Consider the following 21,452-nt stretch of genomic DNA (forward strand, 5'->3'; position numbering starts at 1 on the left):
AAAGTTCATAACTATAACCAGTACCCGTGGCGTGACTGTCTTGCCAGAGGTCTTAGGTTCGATCCTTGCCTGTGCCATCTAAAGTTTTTTTCACGGTACCTGCCTCTTGGTAATTCTTGTCATAAAAAGTGCTTTCTCAAATTAGCCGTTCGGATTTATCTTAAAACTGTAGGTCACGTCCATCCCTGCTAATAGTACTCGCACACAGGAGTCACTAGGCCCTAGTTTTTAACGGACCACCTAATATATATATGTATATATCTTTCAATATTACTGTTTTTATGTTAAAAGCTGACTTGCGGTTCTTATTATGTTCGTTTGTATATAAGACCGGACTAAAAAGTTCAAAGCTATTTTGCATCAAAACTTCCTTAAGTTTTTCCACATATTTTGTATAGGAAATTTATTGTTTTACGTAAATTGCTATAGCGGAACCAGGGGGTAAAGGCTTGTGGGTCATGAACCTCCAGACTTTCAGAGTTATAGAGTTTATTTGAAAAGGGTGATTTTTTAGCTATTATCTTTTTGGCAACACTGGTTTAAACAGCTGACGCACGTTTCGTGTTTTGTTTCACTGTCAAACATCTTCAGTTTGGTCTATAATTTAACCATAAAACGTCTTGCAAACGAACAACGCTTGCAAATTATTGAACTTTATTGGCAAAATGCGTGCTCAGATTTTGTGTTCAGATTTTGGACTAAATATCAGACAGAAACATTGCACGAGCTACCAATGCATCCAGAAAAAGTCTCCGTTTGGTTCGGTTTATGGGCTGGTGGCATTATTGAACCGTACTTTTTCAAAGATGATGGGAATTGTAACGTAACTGTGAATGGTGAGTGCTACCGTGAGATGATATCCAACTTTTTTTTTGCCCAAAATGCAAGAGCTGGACTTGCATGACATGTGGTTTGAACAAGGCGGTGCCACATGCAGGCGGAGATCATGCGAATTAACGCCTTTAGACTATTTTGTGTGGGGCTATTTTGAAGCTCATGTCTATACAGACAAGCCCGCTTCAATTGATGCATTGGAAGAACACCGAAGCATTTATTAGTGAAATACCGGCCGAAATGTTGGAATTAGTAGGCATGCCATATATTTGTAATTTATAGTATTTATATTTTTATAAACTAGGAACATATCAAAAAAGTATCGATTTCATAGCTGCACAGCAAAACCGCGAACAGGTTAAAATGTGTAATATTTGTAAGTTTAACATGAATACTCCGAAGGCATCATACAGAAATTTTAGGCTCAAAAATTTGATTTAATGGTAAGTGCCTAGCCTTGAACAAATTACAAATTGAAGATCGTCTTCAAAATAACGGTTTTTATGTAGTTAAGCCTCATCAAGCATTTGATTGGAATTTGGTATAAAATAAAAAAAAGTCAACATACAGAAACGAAAAATATAGAATATATAGAAAAGATAACGGTAAATTTAGTCTTGAATGCTCAATTACAAGACATTAAGACTAAATATTTTATAAACAAAAAATAAATATTCCAGAATAATGCTATACAAGGAAAGATTAGATTTTTGACATATTTTACGTTTACGATTACGTTTTTGACATCTGGAAAAATTGTAAAAAATCGAATTGACAGTTTAAATAAAACTAAAAAAAAAAGAACTAAAAATTGATAAAAGTTGTTTTTTGACTAAATATCTTGGGAAATCGAACTTATTTCATCTTATGCAAGATATTGTTCTCGTTGTTTTTCTAACAAGAAACGAGAACCTACAAAAAATTGTTAAAAATTGATTTTTGATTCAAATATAAAATACATTTAATTATTTTATCGTATATGTTGTTTTTAATATTTTGTATAGCTTTTTAAAAAATCCAATTAATAGCTTTTTTCAGAAAAATACAAATTCAAAACAAAGTAATACTAAAAATTCAATCTTGACTTAAATATCTTAAGAGCAAAAGGAAATACTGACTTCATAGTTGTTTTATCATATAAAAATATTGCTCTTCTTATTAAAAGACAGTCCGTCCAAAAACACTATTAATTGATTAAACTTCTCGAACATACAGGTATGGACATTCAAATAGAAACACCAAACAGAGTTTGAAAAATTCAACTTTTTATTGACCTAACAAGATTTTGTTTTGAGTTTGGTCTTCATTTTCTTATTTTATATCTTTCAAACTAAAATTACACATTATTCGTAGTAAAATTATAACGTAAAATATTTTAAATTCATAAATGTAAACAAAGGAACAAACTTCGTATACACTAAAATAGATACAAAGATTTAAAAAAAATTAATTAAAATAAAAGCAAACTATTCTGGAACAAAAAATTATTTCAATATCTGGTAGCCTAACCCTTAGCTTTGATTAGAGTGCAACATTGAGTTAAATAATCAGTGGCATATGTCAATTGAAATATTGTACCACTCCTGTTGAACCAACCTCAACAGTTTGGTTTAACTTTTGTTTAATGTTTTTAATAATGGGTTTAAGTCAAGCAATTAGGGGGCCATTATAATACGCTGATTTTTTGGTCTTTGAAATACTTTTGAGCAGACTTAGATGTGTCTAAGGGTCGTTGTCCTGCTGTAGAACACATTTGAGAGGCAAATTCTCGTCCGCACAAGGCAGCATAGTATGTATTGGTCGAACGCCATACCAAGAAAATCAACCCCAAAATATGACATTACCGCCACCATTCTTGACCTTTTTTTGGATGTATTTGGGATTCAGTTCTTTTGAATTAAGCCTTCTAACAGTTTGTCTGCCATCACTTCCGAACAAGTTTATCTTTGTTTCATCCATCCACAAAACATTGTGCCTCCTTGTGGCCCACTCCTATCAAAATGATCGTGTGCGAATTTAAACCGCGTTGTTATATTTAGTTTTCCTTAGAAACGGCACCATTCTTGCGATCCTTCTGAGCAAGTTAGCTTCTACAAGTCTTCTACGAACATTATACATTAAGTTATTGAAGCTGTAGCTTATTTTTTATTTTCTTGAAGTTTTGTAAGGATCTTTTTTTGAGGCGTAAATTATCTTTCAGTCTTCTCTTCTGGTTGTTTTGCTTGGTTGTCTCCTCTGTTTTTTGGATCTCAGCTGTTAAATTGCTTTTGCAATCAACTTGAGAAATCTGCTCATTGTTCTGCCTATTTCCCCCCAAAATTTTACCTCACTTCTAAGAACTTAAATGACAGATTTCTCTTCTAGAGAACAATGCTTACCGCGACTCATGTTTTCCTTAGAATTAATTGTTATATTATTAAAATAATTTCAATTTGTATTCTTAAGTGAACTTAAACTCTGGAACATTTATATTTATATTAAATTTTATTCGCTTAAGAAAAATGGCCAAAAATATATAAGCCCCTTTTCTACCGAATTCTGTCCAAAAACGGAGCCTATAAAAGTGATTATAATTATACCAATTAACGATAATTTGTTGTTGGGGCTTTGGTATGAACATGTTTTGATGTCGGTCCAAATATAAATACCAAATGGATCCGCTTCATCTTTTTTTTTATCAAAAAGTACAAAATGGTTCTACGACATTTGTTTGCAACTTAACAGAAAAGAATATAGCTTAGGCCCCATGGCTTACAATTCTGTGTCCATAATCAAAAATGATTATCTTGAACTAATATTTCCAACGTTGTATATGACCAAAAATAAATAAAACCTTTCGTCGGTACAAACAAATTATGTTCGAGGGCTATCTTCCCAAAGATAAATTTCAATTGTGGGCAATATGTCGCTCAAAACGCCCATTCTCTTTTATATTTTACGATGTTTGTTTAGAAATCTGTTCCATAACAAAACCTTTGTAACAACTTTTAACCCAATATTAAATGGTTGAAAATCGTATTAAAAAACCAATAAAATCATGAAAATCGTATTAAAAAACCAATAAAATCATGAAAGTGCGTATACCCTCTTTTTCAAAATTGACCTTCAGTCGAAATTTATAAAATTGACGTTTTTAAAAAGCATTAATGGGACCACCTCGTTAATTATCTTTCGTGTTTAAACCTAATTATTTTCCTTCAAATGTCTACAATAAAGCCTGCGATTTTCTGGCTCAATTTATCAATGTCCATTCCTGAAATTTTTCTCACCTCAATGCTTAACACATCCACATCCATCCAATTTTTTTTAAACAATACACAAAACAATATTTTGTTTTTATTTGTAAGTATATTTATTTTTTCAATTTGTTATCATTTAAATAAAATTTTCCTTTGCCAATTAAAGCCACATAATTAAAATTTCTTTTTTCCAAATTACATAATTTCTTAAAATTAAACAACTTAAAAAATTAAATTAAATAAAAACAAAAACTTAAGAAAGAACAAAATATTAACTAAAAACTAATAAGCGCATTTTGCTATTTTTCATAACTATATAAATTGGTTAAAATTAATTCAACTCAATATAGATTTGACTTTATAATAATATTAACAAAATAAATAAATTCATTTGAGTACGTTGATGTTGTTAACGTTACGTATTTTCCAAGTTTCAAGTAAGACTCTAAACTTGCTCTGATCTTCTGAGCAATTAATTCAAATTAATTATCCTTTAAGTCATTTGGAGAGAAGGATAATCTTCGTTTTGTATAATTGCCTCCATCAAGAGTACAATCTTCTAGATCACTTGAAGAATTCCGCCCGCTATCCGGACTGATGTTTCTCAAAGCTTTCGCTGTACCTTTTTTCTTGGGCGTGTCTAAGCGATCACCGAAACTTCTTCGTTTGAGCAATTTTTGGGCAGAGTTCTTGACGCTTGATTTTAGTTCGGTAAGTTTTCGCTTTCGTCTTACCGCCCGTTGGCGCCTTAGTTGACAAGAAGCTACAGCGTCTTGAAAATCCATGCCTGGGGCATGTTTATCATAAGCTTCCGGGGTTCGAACTTCCCTTTCATTGAAGACCGTCTTCGGATGCCGTGCTGGAAATGGATCCTGCTCTTGCTGGTATTTTTCGTTTTGAGGGTCCCAGAACTCGTGCAGATCACTGGCAGGATCATCAGCTGGGGTGTAGGTAGGAGACATAACATGCTGATGTGTGGCTTGATGCTTGGCTTTTGGGACCTTTCGATCTTTTCGTGCACTTTCTAGGATTGCATCGATCATACGTTCCAAAGTGAGATCGCCCATTTTCGATGAGCTAAGCGATGAATCTTCCTCCGCTGCCAGTGGGGGAGCTGAACTAGACATCTTTGCACGCTTCTCGGCCCTCTGATTATTAAGGTCCTTAAATTCGTGGGTAAGATATCTGGGTTTTTCAAAGTAGTTATCGGCTATTCCTATTCCTCGTAGAGCTAATATCGGTCCAGGTACCAGTTCACAAGGGGAGTACTCCACACCGAATGTTGGCAGTGTCGATGCATATTGTAGTTTAGGTGGTGTTTCGATTCTCTTCGGCGTCTGCACTGGACTCGCTACAAACTTATCCGGGGTAATATTGCTAAGGTCTTTCAGGGAGCCTAACTTTCTTAAAGGACTTGCATTCCGCATACTTAATGGCAAAGGTGTTGATGTCAAATGATTCTCTTTGTCATGTCCCACAAGCAGTTTTCTCCTCAGTGAAGAATTATCTGATAATTTTCGACTTACTCTCCGCACTGCTGCGGTAGAATTTGCTGGTAGGGAACAACGTCGGCGACTTGAAGACGGCACATCTGCCACTGCTGTTGTTGCTGCAGTTATTGTTGTTGTAGTTGTTGTACTCCTACGGCGTATTATGTAATCTTGATCATGATTTGTGTTATTGTTGGTGGTGGTGGTGGTGGTGGTTGTATTTTCTGCAACTGTTGGCAAGTACGTCTGCTTATAAGGACCGCTCACTGTCCATTTCAACATTTTGAAAAAAGAAAAGAATCTGCAAGGAAACAAAAAGTGGAAACATACATAAATAAAAGTGTGTACATTTTTGTTTTCTTCAAAAATGAAAATAAACTAAGATCTTGTTTGTATTGAATGAAGAAATATAAATTGAATGAATCTCATATTTCAAATCGATCAAAAGAAGCAAAAATATAAAAAGGATCTATTGAATTGCGTATAATATATTTATGGTAAAGGTACCTATATCTACAACCAGGATATAGATCTACAAAGAAAACTGTCAACGTATATAACGTAAAAAAAAACATCCTTACATGAATGAAGTCCATCCAGGTGTGCTAGTTCTTTACATTTTCTTGAATTTAAAAAGACACTTTTTTTGTGACGGATCCTGATCCTGATCCTGTCTAACGGTTAGCGCGAATAAGTTGCAATTTTTTTCATTTTTGAATTAACATAAAATTGCGAACGTTCAAATATTCAACGGGTTTCTTAAGAATGTGAAGACTTTTTTATACCTTAAACATGCTGAGGTATCTTTCAGTATGTCTTAAGGACAAACAAAACCTTTTTTTGAAGAGATAGGGATGAAGGGTATGAATATGGTGAATATCCTTCAAGTTAGGTAATTTTTGAGAATGAAAATATGCTAATAGTTGTTACATATGTCCATAGGTATGAAAAACATTCCACTAATGAAACAAAACCAAAAAGGTTAGTTAAACACATTACAATTTTTTAAACTTTAGCATTAAATAAAGAAAAACTTACTTTATTGATCAAACAACATTTTAAAACTCCAATTGAGAGTTAAAAAGTTTTTGAAAATGTTAATAGTGGCATCCTCAAGCCACCAAAGTCTTTTTTCTTTATGAAAACCTTAGGTTAATTTTACCAATTCAGTTTTTTAATATTTTAATGGAAAGATCGAAGCTTCTATATAACGGGTTAGCGTTGATTATTTGCTCAGTTTCTTAACTGAAAACCTTATTTTGAAATTGAAAATTTTAGTTAACAAAATGAAACCTACAGCTTAAAGCCTTTTAAGTTTAAAACCATTGATTTACAATCTAAGAACTCGCTCAAACCTATTTAGAAAACCTTTATCAGAAATCACAAATCTAAAAAAATCTATACCTTTTTGAACGAAGTTCATAAATTGATATCATATTGAATGTATGCCTGTTATTTGATCGTACTTTTCCCACTGTTAAGATTCCAAACCATGCTCTAAACCCCTACGTAAGTCTGCTATTCTAATAACTTGTTCACTTCATTGATCTTGACCCAACAAATTACAAACAAAAAACTTATTCACATCGATAGCCATTATCATCTATCGAATGCCCATAAGAATGGTATATGCCCAACCTATTCCGCATCATGATTAAAGGTACGCGCCATCACTTGAAATTTCTTCAAATAAAAAAAAAACAACGAAACACTTATACCCACTTCTCTAGACTCACTTGAAAACCCATTAAATCTGCATTTCTGCGGTTTTTCGTGCCTCATATAAATGTAAGCGCTGTTAAAAAGAACATTAACGTACCTAACCTTCAAGCTAAAACTATAAAAGGTATTCCTACGTTATGAGTATGGTATTGGCTCTTGAGTCCCTATCCGAGTACTGGCGCTAAATGAACTGGAAATAACCGAATAAAATTCTGACCATTAAACTCGAAAAAATAAAGAAAAGCAGAAAAAAATCACATAACCAAAAAATATTCAAATACACAAAAAAGAAAAATAGTCATCATCATCACGATTTGTTGGTGTGGCATGGGGCTGAACAACATATAGAAGACCAATCGACCCCTTAAGCGAATATTGTAGACTTGATTCTTTGAATAGTTCTTGGTTCTTTTTTCGTTTGTTCTTTTTTTTTCTCTGTCGTTGTTTTGTTGTTAATAACCTTTACCTTGAAAGCTTCACGCTAAATCGAACACCACCAAAAATGTATACCTTATAAGTTCAACGGATTTTTTGGCGGGAAATTAATTCTTTTATAAGACTTGGGTAGGTAGGTAGGTTGGTTTGTATTTATTCGCGAGCTGGAGAAAGAAATCCAGTTCCTCATATCAACCTAACCTAGTATAGTCACATTCCTTTTGAAAATTGGCAAATCTTTGGTGACGCCTTATTTCTGATTCTTTTGGGTGAACTTCCGTTCCTTTGGTTATTTCTTCTTCCTTCCTTCCGAATTCCGACGATACAAATACAAGTCTTTTATTATTAATTCCTGCGTGCGTGAATATTATTGTTTGCAAAAAAAATACCCAAAGGACATTATTTGTGTTTTGTTTCGCGATATCCAGCTGATCCAGTTTCATATAAAATACATTACATTTGAAAATACAAAAGAATGAAGACATTTTTCTTCTTTTTTAATCGTTGATCCTTTACTTATAGAGAAGAAAAAAAGCCCTTTGGGCTGTTTGTTTGCAGCCGCACAAATTACGCGGATTTCTTTCTTCTTTGATTGGCAGATGATGAAACTTTTATTTTTTTTTGTAGTAGTCAAGAATTGGCAGTGTGATTTTTGCAAGGATTTTTCTACATTATAAACTAGTTATATCTGTCTGGTGAGTCTTCTTGAATCTCTAAACTGGATCAACTGGTTTATACTCATAGGGCAATATAAACAAATCGCATGATAGTGGTATTTTAAAAGAAGATCCACTAAGGTATAGGAATAGAAACTTGAATTTGTTGATTTTGGCTTCAAGAAAAAAAGACATAACTTGTTGAACTTCTCAAGATTTTTGCAAATGTTGTTGCTATTTATTAAGCGACCCTAATTTTGCAATTAAACGAGATCTAAAATTTGGATTTTTGGTTCACACGGTGTGGAAGGCTTAAAAAGCTATTGTTAAGCAGAATATAGACCCCACTTTATCACAATAGATTCAAAGTTTTACCTTTTGAAGTCTGCTTAATATCCATGATTTTATAATATGATAACGATGGTTTTGTATCAATCTTTAACTTTACCAAAATAAAAACCTACAAAGGTTGATTTGCTGTTCTAGTTCTGCTAATAAAAACGAGATTTCGAGAAATTCGGGAAAAAATTGGCTTCCCCTAAAAGTCTTACAACAAAACTGGAAAAGCTAAGGAATGAGAGATAAAGTTCTTTCCTACTTATAATGTTTATGCTTCATTCAATTTCTTAAACTTTCAGAATACTTGTTCTAGTTCTGCTAATAAAAACGAAATTTCGGGAAATCCGGGAAAAAATTGTCTTCCCTTAAAAGTCTTACATCAGAACTGGAAAAGCTAAGGAATGAGAGATGAAGTTCTTTCCTACTGATAATGTTTATAAGCTTCATTCAATTTTTTTAACTTTCAGAATACTTGGCTCTGTTATAAGAACTGACTCTTCTAAGGGAACATTCTGTTAAATTCCACAAAATTTGGTAAATGACAATTGTCAAAATCATAAGACATATGTAGTCCTAAATAAATATTTAGACGAATTTTTTAACTTCAAGAGTATAAAACGTCATTCTTGGCATGATTTGAATTCTTTCAACAAGGAAAAAATGTAAACATTTATTAAGTTGGACGTTTGATTGATATTTGACAGAGGTTTTCAAGGCCAAAGGTTTTATAGCATTAACCATTTTGTTAATATGTTATATTTCAGAACTTGTTATTTTTCATAAATATATGAAGAAACACCTTCCAAAAAAAGATTTTGTATCATTTTGTTAAAAATGACAGAATTAATTTTGCGCACCCTCAAAACGACAGAAATTCAAAAAATTAAAGAATACAGAAAAACAAGTTCACCCCTTCCCAAAATTTGACGAAAATAAAAATTAATAAAAAATGAAGAAAAATAACAAAAACAACAAGATACAGGACACACACAAGATATACACAACACACACAGGACCCGCTTCTTTTTATCTTGACAAATAGTTTCTTGACATTGATAAAATGTACATAATATCATTTCTTACCTATGTAGGTATAAAACTTTCACGGTTGAGTATAAGATAATTTTTGTATCATTCTTTCTTATTCTGGCTCATGCCTTCTTTCTGTGATTGTATCCCTCTTTAAATTTAAAAAAAAAGGACTCTATCCCGTTTATGGAACATGTTTTCAGCTTGACTGATTTTCATAATTCGATTTCGACCAGTTGTTGCTTGATATAGAAATTTTATAAAAATATAACGAATGTATATTTCTTCCTTCGTCCTTTCGTCCTTTCCCTTTCGATCTTTGGTGGGTAAGGAACAAACAAACAAAAATAAAATCTAACATTATATAATTTTTAACAGAAACAAATCAAATAATTTGACAAAACTCTGATATCGTCATCGTCCTTTAACCATAGGGACATAGGATTTGTATGTGTGTATGTGTGTGTTTCCGGTGAGCATAGTATTGTTTATATTGTAGTTATCATAGCCAACATTGACCCATATTGTTTAGTTTGAAAAATAGAAGAAATAAAAAATAGCTGTAATGCCCTTTTTTCATATCAATAGTTCTTATTGTAAAATGGTAAAAATGAATAAGGAATATGGTTGAGTGATTTGTGAAGTTTTATTTACTTTTTTTTGAAAAAAAACTTAAAAAAAGGAATGAAAAAAGGACATTTGAGTCAATATGGACAAAAAAGTGCTAATAGGCAGAGTGTTTGGAGAAATAAAACAACAAATTGTTATTGGTACGTTTTCTTTTCTATGCATAAACAAAGGAAAATTTTGGTGAAAATTGTTTGTTTTGCCACCAGGTAAGTGTAACTATTTTCATGCTTCGTTAACTCACTTAAGAAAAGAAAAATGCTAGACGAATCTTTTATCAAAACAGTGCAAATGGGTCAGTGATTTGAGATGTGAATGAATTTTATTACTTCCAGGAATAACGTTCTTATTTCTATTTCGATTATTTTCTTTGATCAGAAATGATCTGAAAATGTTTCAGCAATTTGAGTTATTTTTTACTTTTACTTTTATAGAAAGAATCAACACCTTAAAAATCTTGAATTTGATTCAATTTTTTGCACAATATTTATTTTGTTTGGGATTTTTAGAACAACTAAGTCGGAGACATTGTCAAAAATTTTTTTAGAAATTCTTGAGTTTTCTATGGACTTGTAAAAATTTGAAATATACATTTTTGAATAAATGAAAGACATTTTAAGAATACTTTAGTTTCATGGTCATGCATTAGGAACTTCATTTGTAAGCTTATAGTAAACAGATAACCCCTTATTTTCGAAGTGTCGCATAATAGTTATGCCAATTTTTTAACACTTTTTTAATACTTCCTATTTAAACTTTAAGAATTCTTTGACGTAAAGCGAAAAGTATTGAAGTCAGAAATTGTTCGCAAAGATTCAATGAATTTAAGGCGTTAATCTAAAACAAATATTATTTTGTCTATCTTATTGTCTAAAGAATAAATTAATGCAATATTTAGAAATTGTTCAAGATTAAAGTTAGTACTGAACGAAAAAGGCGCCAAAACTCTAAAATGCAATTTTTTGACTTAAGGTATTTTCAATTAAGGTTTTTAGAAGAATTTCCTTCCCTGTATTTTTGTTCTACATTTTCAATTGCTTCAAAAACTGTTATTCTTATTGCGTTTTATACCATAACTCTGTAAATTGTGCAATATAGCCATTTACTTAAAATGATCAGACCCACATTAAGTTATGAAAAAATGTATTTTATTGATTTTCAAAGTTGTTAAAACTAAAGCCATTCACTGCATTCAAATGCCTTAAGACTTTTAAAAATTCAAAAGACTGCATTCAAATGACTAACTGTCATTTAAAATTGATAGGTTTTAAAACTGAGTTATAAATGACTTTAAGGAATTCATACATTCAAAGAGACTGCAGTAAAATTAGATCCAATTGATTTTTTACATTGACTTCAAATGTTGACTTTTCAATTTTATGTTATGAAAACATAAGGTCTGCACTCACTGCATTCAAATAACTCACAGGTTTTAAAAATTAAAAAGACTGCATTCAAATAACTAACTGACTTTAAAATTGACTTATAATGTCTTTAAGAAATTCATAAAGTCAAAGAGACTGCAGTAAAATTTGATCCAGTTAATTTTTTACATTGACTTCAAGTCATGACTTTTGAATTTTATGTTATGAAAAAATTAAGCCTGCACTCACTGCATTCAAATAACTTAAAGATTTTAAAAATTAAAAAGACTGCAATTATATGACTAACTGACTTTTAAGTGACTCATAAATGACTTTAAAAACTTTGTAGTGTCAAGAGACTGCAGTCAAATTTAATCCAATTAATTTTTAAATTGACTTCCAGTCACGAATTTTGAATTTTATGCTATAAAAGTCAAAGTCAAATCAAGAGTTTTAATTTTTAGTTAAAAATTTTAGTTAATTGACTTTTCTGACTGCTTTCTTAAAGAGACTCTGCAGTCAGTAAAGTCAAATTCAATTACAACTTTACAACTCTGTTAATTCAAAATGACAAAGTATATGACATAAAAGGAAATACCCAAGAAATGGACTAATTAGGCTCATTCTTTTCAGTTATTTTCTAAATGATTTATTGCTACTTAGTGTTCACAACTTGTCTTTCAAATTTGTAAGCTATTATATCTAAAAAAAAATACATTATCAAGCCTCTTTCAAACCGACCCCTCAAATCTACAGGTGATTGTTTCAACCATCCACTATTTGCCCACAATTTATTATTTTAAAAATTCTCTTAGGAGTCAAGAATATTTCCCACAAAAAATTAGAAACCTTCGTTAAAGGTGTTCGTTGTGGTACCTCAACTATGGCGCAACTTTTTTGTCACAGGATATAATAATTCTAATTTATTGATATATTTTATTAAGAACAAAAAAATTATATATAAAACAGGGGTAGCGCAACTCTATCCATATTTTTTATTTTAAATTCCTCTTAATAAAAAAAAATGTCTCAAAATCATAAGGGAGGGTCTACTGTTGTTGCTTGACATACAACTTCCCACACTACAGCAGAAGGGCGCTTATTTTTTTTTGGAGGTATTTGAATAAAGGTAACGGTATCGTATCTATCCCAGAAACACAAACTCCTCCAGATATCTACACAGTTTGATATCATACCTTTGCTTAAGAAATGCATTATAATTTTATGCAGACTGAAGGCCTGTCGTTGTAGGGGTTGAAAAGTTCTAATACAAACTCATTTAATATTCAAAAGAGAAGAAAAGAAACTCACCTTTTTTTACAATTCGAAAATGTGATAATCCAAAAAAATTGTTCGAAAATTCGTTTGAGAAAAAAGAACAACAACAACAAAAAGTAGTTACAACACTGCACTAATTTTTTGTTTTATTTATTATTTCACAAAATTCACAAAATCCAAAATATTTTTGTATTGTTTTTTTTTCAGAATCGTGATTTTTTAATTTAATTTTTGTGTCACTGATTTGGCCAAACAAATTATTCTGTTTTTCTATTCACTTCTAAACCGAGATTCAAAAAATTCTGTTCTAGAATTCAAAAAAATATTGACACTCAAAAAAATATATCAAAATTTTCGAATATCAGAGAAAAATTCCAAAATTCACCGCGCAGATAAAATACATCCGTCCCGCAGAACATACGAAAGGTGAATGATTCAAAAACTCACTTTAGTTTCTGGCTACTGTTTGTCTGGTCTCTGGTGGTTTGTGGCTGCAGAGCATGAGAAAGTAACGAAGGATGTAAGAAAGGAGAATTGAACGAAGTTGATAATTTTTCATCCTTTTCGAAATTCGAATAACGGAATGAGAAGGAGAATGTGTGTTCTCAATTCACACACGAGCCACACACTCAAAGAATTCTCTCATAAATTGAACTGAATTGAATGGTATTTCAATGTATTGTGCTGCCTTTCAGCTCTTCTACTTTGATACACACAAAAATGCATATTGGTATGTGTATAGTGTCCTTTTGATTCCTTTTTTTCTTCCTTTATGTTGGATTTCCTTCCGTTCTTGTTGCACTCTTGATTCAAATTCAACACAAGACAAGAATTATAAAGATAAAAATTTGCCCGCCAATTGGGTTCAAATTTTGTCCTTTCATTCTTGGATTTTTGACTCGTGTCCTGTCCACTACGAGATGAGGCTATGGCCATTGCCACTGCCACAGCAAGGACCAACATCATGTTTTTGTATAGGTGATAAGGATCTTATTTAACATCTTCTTTGTTCGATTTCTTTTATCCTTGTTGTTGTTTATACATTTGGTTTTTATGTTCTCGTTTGAGCTCGAGTTCGAGACTTTTGATGGGATAGAGCCTAAAGTGAAGCCAGCCTAGGTGTGTGGAAGCACGACCACCACCCGCACGTGTTTAATTTTTTATAGGTATGTTTTATGTTATGCAGAATGCAAACCAGTACAGGGAGGGGGAATATAACAATGAGGAAGAGCAAAGCGGGACGAAGCAGACAAAACAACACCACCACCATTGTGTGGAAGGATTGTCTGGCGGGCTTTGATGATGATTGTTATGCGGGATTAACGTTTAGAACAGGTGGGTTTTAGCCTATCACTGTTACAAATTAATTGTTTTCTATCTCTTCACCTTTAGGTACTTCTTTTGGGCTGAAATTAAAAAGAATAAGATAAAGTGTAAGGAAATGATGACGGGCTGTTTAAAATGTCACGGTCATGTTTATTATTAGGCTCGTAAAACCGTTTTGATAAGCCGGGTATCGTGTTTTTATAAATACCTAAGTGAATCTTTTTATTGCTCTCATTCATTTGAGTAATGAATCAATCGATTGTCAATATTTCCTTAATTTACCACTCAAGCCTTTCGTGTTTCGATAAGAGTTCTAAGTCGCGCAATTGCAGCATTATAGGTCTTTCATATCATAAACTGAAGATATAAAGCAGAATATTTTTCTTATTTTTTGTTTCTTTAGATAGAAGATTTAATTCTTGACTTTAAGGGCTTCGCATACAAGTGAGGAGAGTTGGATTAATATAGCAGAGGAATTTGTAGGAAGAAACCTAATTCATCTTCTCAAAAATAGACACCTTGAAAAACAATAACAATAAATGGAAATAGCAGGTGAAGTGGCGATAGGTTGATTGTGAAAACGAAGTCTTCCACAAATGATTAATTATATATTTCTTCCTTTGATAATTTTGACTTGGAAAGGAACCTGGAAGGAAATGTTATAAGGGTGTGTTATAATTTTTGAATTTTTGTGCGTAGAGTCCGAAATTTAAAATTTTAAATAAGTGTAGGAATATTTTTTTTATTTCGTTACAATGTATGCTAACTCACATCTAATAATATTTGATCTCTTAGACTCTGTTTATTTCAACTAGTACTTACATATATTTTAATGTTTATCTTCAAAAATGTAAATGCCATACAATGACTTATTGATTTATTTATTTATTTTTGGAAATCGATAGAGTGTCTTTAAGGGCGTCCCATGTGACTGCCCGTATTTTAAGGAATTTTTAGGATTTTTTACCACCACTAAATAGATACAGCTTTATTAGGTTTTTTAACATAGTTCGACAGTATAAATATAAAATTTGCATTCAAAATATTGTAAAGAACACGAGTTACACCGGTGCGGTGTGAACAAGTCCACCTCGAAAAAATGGCCTCGCAATTCCTCCACGATTCCGGCTGATTGGCTTATCTAAAACAAAAATAGTAAAAGGCGTTTTAATCTGTAATGGTAAATGCATGGAATGAACTATCATCAAATTAATATACCAAAAATTGAACTTTTGGGAGACATTTGAAAAAAAAAAGTCGCGAATTTTGAGTTTTTTTCTATAAAAAAATAGAACTTTTTGGAATTTTTGCTTGTCGATTTTTGCGCCGCTACTCATAATAAGTATTGGCTTTGCAGCCTATAGGGCATCCCATAACCGACATTACTTTAAAATGACCATCTAAATCTTCATTAAAGATTTCCTGAATAACTTTATCAGTAATTTTACCTTATCCTTTTCCACCGATTGCTTTATTTGTTTTATCTTTTTCAACAGAACGAATTCGTATCTAACGACTTTGAATTTTGAAAAATCCCTTTACTACCGTATTCTAGACATAATAAACTAGCAATCACATGGGATGACCCCCTTAAGTAATTAAGTTTTCATGTATTTAATTTTTAATCTTAGTTTACGAAAATGTTTAGAAGAAGAATTTAATATTTTTTAAAGAAATCAAAAAAAAACAAAAAACAATGAAATATTGTGAAAACCGTATCTAATACTGCCAAGAAGCCAAGTTAAGAAAACCTAATTCAGAGAAAATTTATTAAATGTATTTATTTTGAATTTTGATGAAAAATTTTATATGCGGAGTACTGTTATTTTAAGTCTTAAGAAAATCAAAATAAAAGAGGGTGGGATGCGACCTATACTTATAACTTCCCATCATGTCTGTCGATTTGTCTTGCTTTAAAGTTTGTAAGTTTTCGTGTTGGGTTAAGAAAGTTGTCAGTTGAATTATTCTTAACCATTTTTAAATTACCGACAACAATAAAATAATAAAAAAAAACTACTGAATATCGAAAACAATATTTTCTGTTAAAAAAAAAAGTTTGAAACAATTTTTTTTCAGTTTTTGAAAAGCTGTTTGAGTCGAAAAATCAATTGTTACCAACTTTTATTAACTTTGTTTTAGGTTTTTATTTTTTGTAAAAAAAACTGTCATTCGAAACGATTTTTCTCAAATTTTTTCCGAATGTTCAAATCAATATTTCTTATAAGTTAAAATTGGTTTGAAGGCATAATCTCAAATTTTTGAAAAGATATTTGAGTCGAAATTCAGAAATTAAATTTTTACCAACTTTGAATAATTTTTTTTAGGTTTTTATTTTTTATAAAAAGCTGTCAAATCGATTTTTCTCAAAATCTTACCAGATGGTAAAAACGTTATTTTTCGTTGCACAAAATTGGTTTTGAAATTAAATCAATTTTTGTATTCGTTAAATTTTAAAAGGTGACACATTTTTTTTTGATTTATAAAAAAACCGTTAATTGGATTCATTTCAAAAAATATTTTTGTTTGGTATTACGTTACAATATATAATACAAAATTTAATTCAAGTCTCTTGCGTCATTGGTTCGTGAGATATTTAGGTTTAACAGGTTTAATCAAAATTGTCACCTATTTTTTAAACTGCTTGGTGAAAAAAAACACCCACGCATTTATTGAGAGCCCTTTCTGCATCTTTCTGCATTATTACCTGTATAACAAAATTTATTTGAAGTCTATATCTCTACTGGTTCTTTAGCTATGGACGACGAAAAAACGTCGCGAACGTATGGACAAACAAACGTTCGTACACACGGACATCTTTCTAAAAACCCTTTATTTCGAATATAGAGACCTTGAAACGTCGAGAAATGTAAAAATTTTCAATTTAAGTACCCGTGATTTGTTTTAATTAAGGTGGCACGTAGACGAGCTTAAGACGTATGGGAGGTATAAAAATTAATTTTAACCACACATCAAGAATGTGGAATACTTTGTTCAACTTCTTCCCATTTCATAACTTTAAGACCATTGTTCACCGGTACCTCCACTTAAATCCTTCTCTATTTTCATTAAGCTTGCACTATGTTAAGATCTAAACTTATAAAGGGCACTAAAACCCCTTTATTGCCTTTAAGGTATAAAAAAAGGAAAAATATTTCTTTCCTGATGTTCTCTCTCTTAAATAGAATTACATTTTAAAATTTATTGGACATCGATAATTTTTTAAATATATTTTTTCTTAACAAAAAATAATAGTGAGGCGGACAACGCTTTAGTTAATTAGATAATTCTGATTAAACGAACAGTTACTCCCAAAACCGAGCGTACAATCCAATGAAACTAATAATTCGTTTTTTTTTAAATATTTCAGATGCTACGTTTTTGGCTAATAATTTCTACTTTATTCTTTTATTATATTTGATTAACTTATTTGGGTCTGAAGGAAGGCAAATTGTTTGGAGAAAGCCGATTCAAAACAGAGAAATAAATTTGCCACTGTTATACATGAAAGTTGTATAATGTCATGTTATATATCTTTGAAATCATTTAAACATTGGTCATTCTTAAGAGAATTATGCATTAGTTTACAGAAAAATTTACCAGCAACATTTTATTTTAAACAAGATAACGATACTAAAAATACTTCGTTTGTTGTTAGGGAATACATACTTAATTACTTAGGTCCTCAGACCCGTTAAGTCCGTTGGGAACCCATTAAGGGGCATAGGGCCTCTTCTACGCCTACGCGCCATATTGTACGGTTTCCGGAGATGTGTTTCAGCCCCCTCCAACTTTTGCCTAGTGACGCTGACGACACCTCGATGTAATGCAGTCGTTACCTTTTGTCCAATCCATTGCCACTAACGCCTTCGTATCATAGAGTCTATAGGTTCCTAACCTGTCCTTCTATGAAGGACCTCAAAATCCTTAGGATGTTACGAAGAAATCTATTCACGAAGGTTTACAGCTTTCGCGTAATGGCTGAAGTAACCAACTAAGTGCTGCACCTATAAATAAGCACAGATTCGACATTTGTGCGAAACAGTCGGGCTTTGTTGATGGATCTTGAATTGAACTTAAGCAATAAAAATGAATCACACCGAAATCTTTCCATTCGATGATTTTTTGGTAAAAATCAAAAAATTCTAATATTCTTAAAATCAAACCAATAAATTTATTTTAATTTTGTTTAAATTTGTTTTTTCTTAATTTGTTTTTTTTTTTTTTTTTTTCAATGAAAAAAATTTGTTTGTATTGCCCCAGAAGGGTACCCCTCCTAGAACCGTTATTTTGTTTTGAAGTTTTCTCAAGAACTTATTAACATATTTCAATAATTTTTGTTTGTACAAGCTCTTAAACTGTTTCAATAATATTTGATGATTAAATGTTTTTTTTTTGAAATTCGATATATTGAAAAATGGTCATCATTATTTCACTTACTTGGAATGTAAAACGTATATTATTATATTAAATATAAACAATTAATTTAAAAAAAACGGCTCTAAAGATTTTCAAATCAAAACATTTATAAGTTTAGGGTTTTTTTGATTTTGAAAAAACATTTGAATTTCTGAAAACAAATTTGTCGTTCTACATAATCGTGCATTTAATTTTATTGTTCTTACAGTTTTTTCTTGTTAATATAGATATCATCAAATATAAAATTAATTAAAATTAAAAACAAAAATAACAAAAACATTTTTATTAATCATCCATTATAGCAAAACAGTTTTGTTCTTTTTGATGTATGCTCAATTTTAGGAGTAACTGTAGTTTTTATTGTAATACAATTCGTTGATAAAACAAATAGTTTTCAAGATAAACGTGAAAAGCTGAAACAATCTCTATATTTCTCTTAACTGCCGATAGAGCTTACGTCGGATTCTTGGTGACTTTTTTTGGGTCATCACCAGACATACCTTTGCCAAGTTTCAAAACTGTTGGATTTGTTTTTGAGATAAAGACAATTTTTGTCGTTCGTTGACTGGATTATAACATCGAACCGTTCTCCTGAAAGTACTTAAATTACAGATTCAAGTAGCACAATTACCATCCCATTGACCGATAATAACACGATTTGTTCTCAGATGTCGTCCAATTCTATGTTTCAATGTCAGTAAAAATATAAAGCCGTTTAACATTTCTCTGTAACGTTACCAGCCTCATTTAAAAAAAAAAACGACCACAGTGACACACCCTGTACATCATGTTGTGAATTTATTTCTGTAATAGGTAGGCAAATAGATACTTAGTAGTTCTTATCGTAAGTTTTGATATTTTATGTGACAAAAATACGAACGTGAAAATGAATGGCACTTCAGAGTTAATGAAAAAACCAACAATTCAAATCCTTACATAAAAAACCTATAAATTACCCCTTTTTTTGTTTTTCTTATAAAATGGCAAACACAAATCGAATCATAAATGAAAAGGGTTATTAACTGATTGTATAAAAATCATAGATTGATCAAATGATCATTCAAGTGTATTATGCCAAAAAAAAAAACTGAATACAAAAATATGGGCTCGTTTCCTTAACCCATATAAATCACACGAGTTCTCTCAGCAGCTACTTAACCCCTTGTCCTCTTAACAGTCGAAAATACAAAAAAAACACATAAAAAGAAAACTTTTTAAAAAAAGGGTAAAATCGCACAAAAAACAACCCAAAAAAAACACAACAATCTTTGACTAACTCTTACCTACAAACCTACGATCAAAGTTCGATAAATGAATTAAGGGTGCAACAACATCATGATGCGGTGGTGCCATGGCTAGTAAGTGAAGTGAATCTTCTTTGTTGTCATATTTTCTCGGTCTCGGGCTTTTGCGCTCTAATGAGCCTTCCTCTGATGGGATCTAACTGATAAGGAAATATTTTTCCTATGCGTATATTAGATCTTACAATCAAGATAAATGGAAGAAAATAATAAACCTAATTTTACTTTAATTTGCCTAAGGACATCAAAAAAGTACATCTACTTCCTAAATACAAGGTCATGTTGGGAAATGTTTTTGAAATGTTACCTTGGTGATTTTTAGAGAAAAAGTTGTTACCTTTTTTAAATATTTAAATGTAATTAATGTTTGGCTTCTTTTTTTTAAACAAACCGAATTTCGCTCTGACTTTGTAGTTGTTCGTCAACAAGAAAATTACCTTTGTCATAGTTTGAGATCTTCTATCCGTTATCCTTACAAACAAAGTTAGGATCCTTGAAGTCTAAACAAATATTGAGCCCCATAAAGGACGACTGAGTGCATAGAATGTGTTTTATGCATGCAATAAAAATTAGTAAAAATAGTTTTTTTTTTAAACTTTAATTCATAGGTACATACCCAGGAAGGTAAATTGAATGTAATGTGTAATCATGAAGAAGGACAATTTTGTCCCTTTTATTAAAATAAAAAACAATTATTTTTTGTTTGAAATCTTTTGGAAGGCGCGTAAATGTTATGCAACAAAACCTCCGTCGTAAATATCGTTACCCCTGAAAACAAAAAAAGACGGTCTCGGTATCTGTCTGATGCTCTGTCTCTTGACATTTCCAAGTCAAGACTTTTCAAATATAGAAGTAGAAAAGGATGCTTCTCCGTAGATATGAACGTATAGGTATCTAGTGATTTTGGATACTATTAGCATAATATTATCCAAGCTACACTGAACAGAACATGGATGGATGTGATATTTTCAAAGAAAATTATTCAAATTCACACAAGAAAAAAAAATAATAAAACAACAATTCACCTCGATACGATAACCTTTCTTAAAAATGATGAAACGCATGTCAGTTTTATCATCAGCTGTCAGAAAAGTGATTTTTTTCCTTCATCTTCTACCCCAAGTAGGTAGGTAACAAGGTAGAAAAGATATGATATTCGTCAACCATCCTTACAAGGAAGTATTTTTTGTGTGTCTTTTTTTTGTATTTTAATCTGGCTAATGTCTTAGGTGTGTTGCAACATAAAAAGAAAATTATAAATTCTAACATAATTGTGAAAAAAAAAATATTCTTAGCGGCTGAGGTGAGAACTGAGAACACTCAAGTAAGATAATGTGGTTGCAAAGGATTTGTTTTTTGCTTTAAGAGGGTTTATAGTGTAGGTAAGATATGCGGA

The 21,452-nt window shown here is 31.3% G+C and overlaps 1 protein-coding gene and 1 long non-coding RNA gene across 2 annotated transcripts in view; one reads left to right on the plus strand and one right to left on the minus strand.

The window, feature by feature from the left end:
• LOC129938839 (uncharacterized) overlaps positions 1-21,452 on the plus strand; it is a 204,390-nt gene that overhangs the window by 161,020 nt on the left and 21,918 nt on the right. The gene's annotated exons all lie outside the window — the stretch shown is intronic.
• Positions 4,231-13,433, minus strand: LOC129938836 (uncharacterized). Its single transcript, XM_056046630.1, has 2 exons — positions 13,047-13,433; positions 4,231-5,864 (listed from the first exon to the last, which is right to left on the minus strand). The coding sequence occupies exon 2, from the start codon at positions 5,843-5,845 to the stop codon at positions 4,556-4,558; it is 1,290 nt and encodes a 429-aa protein (XP_055902605.1). The 5' UTR covers positions 5,846-5,864; positions 13,047-13,433; the 3' UTR covers positions 4,231-4,555.

This window comes from Eupeodes corollae, chromosome 1 (genome assembly GCF_945859685.1).
Source record: "Eupeodes corollae chromosome 1, idEupCoro1.1, whole genome shotgun sequence".
NCBI classification, from domain to species: Eukaryota; Metazoa; Arthropoda; class Insecta; order Diptera; family Syrphidae; genus Eupeodes; species Eupeodes corollae.

Coding starts and splice junctions, on each gene's coding strand:
- LOC129938836 (XM_056046630.1), bottom strand. CDS start 5,845: ATGTTGAAATGGACAGTGAGCGGTCCTTATAAGCAGACGTACTTGCCA.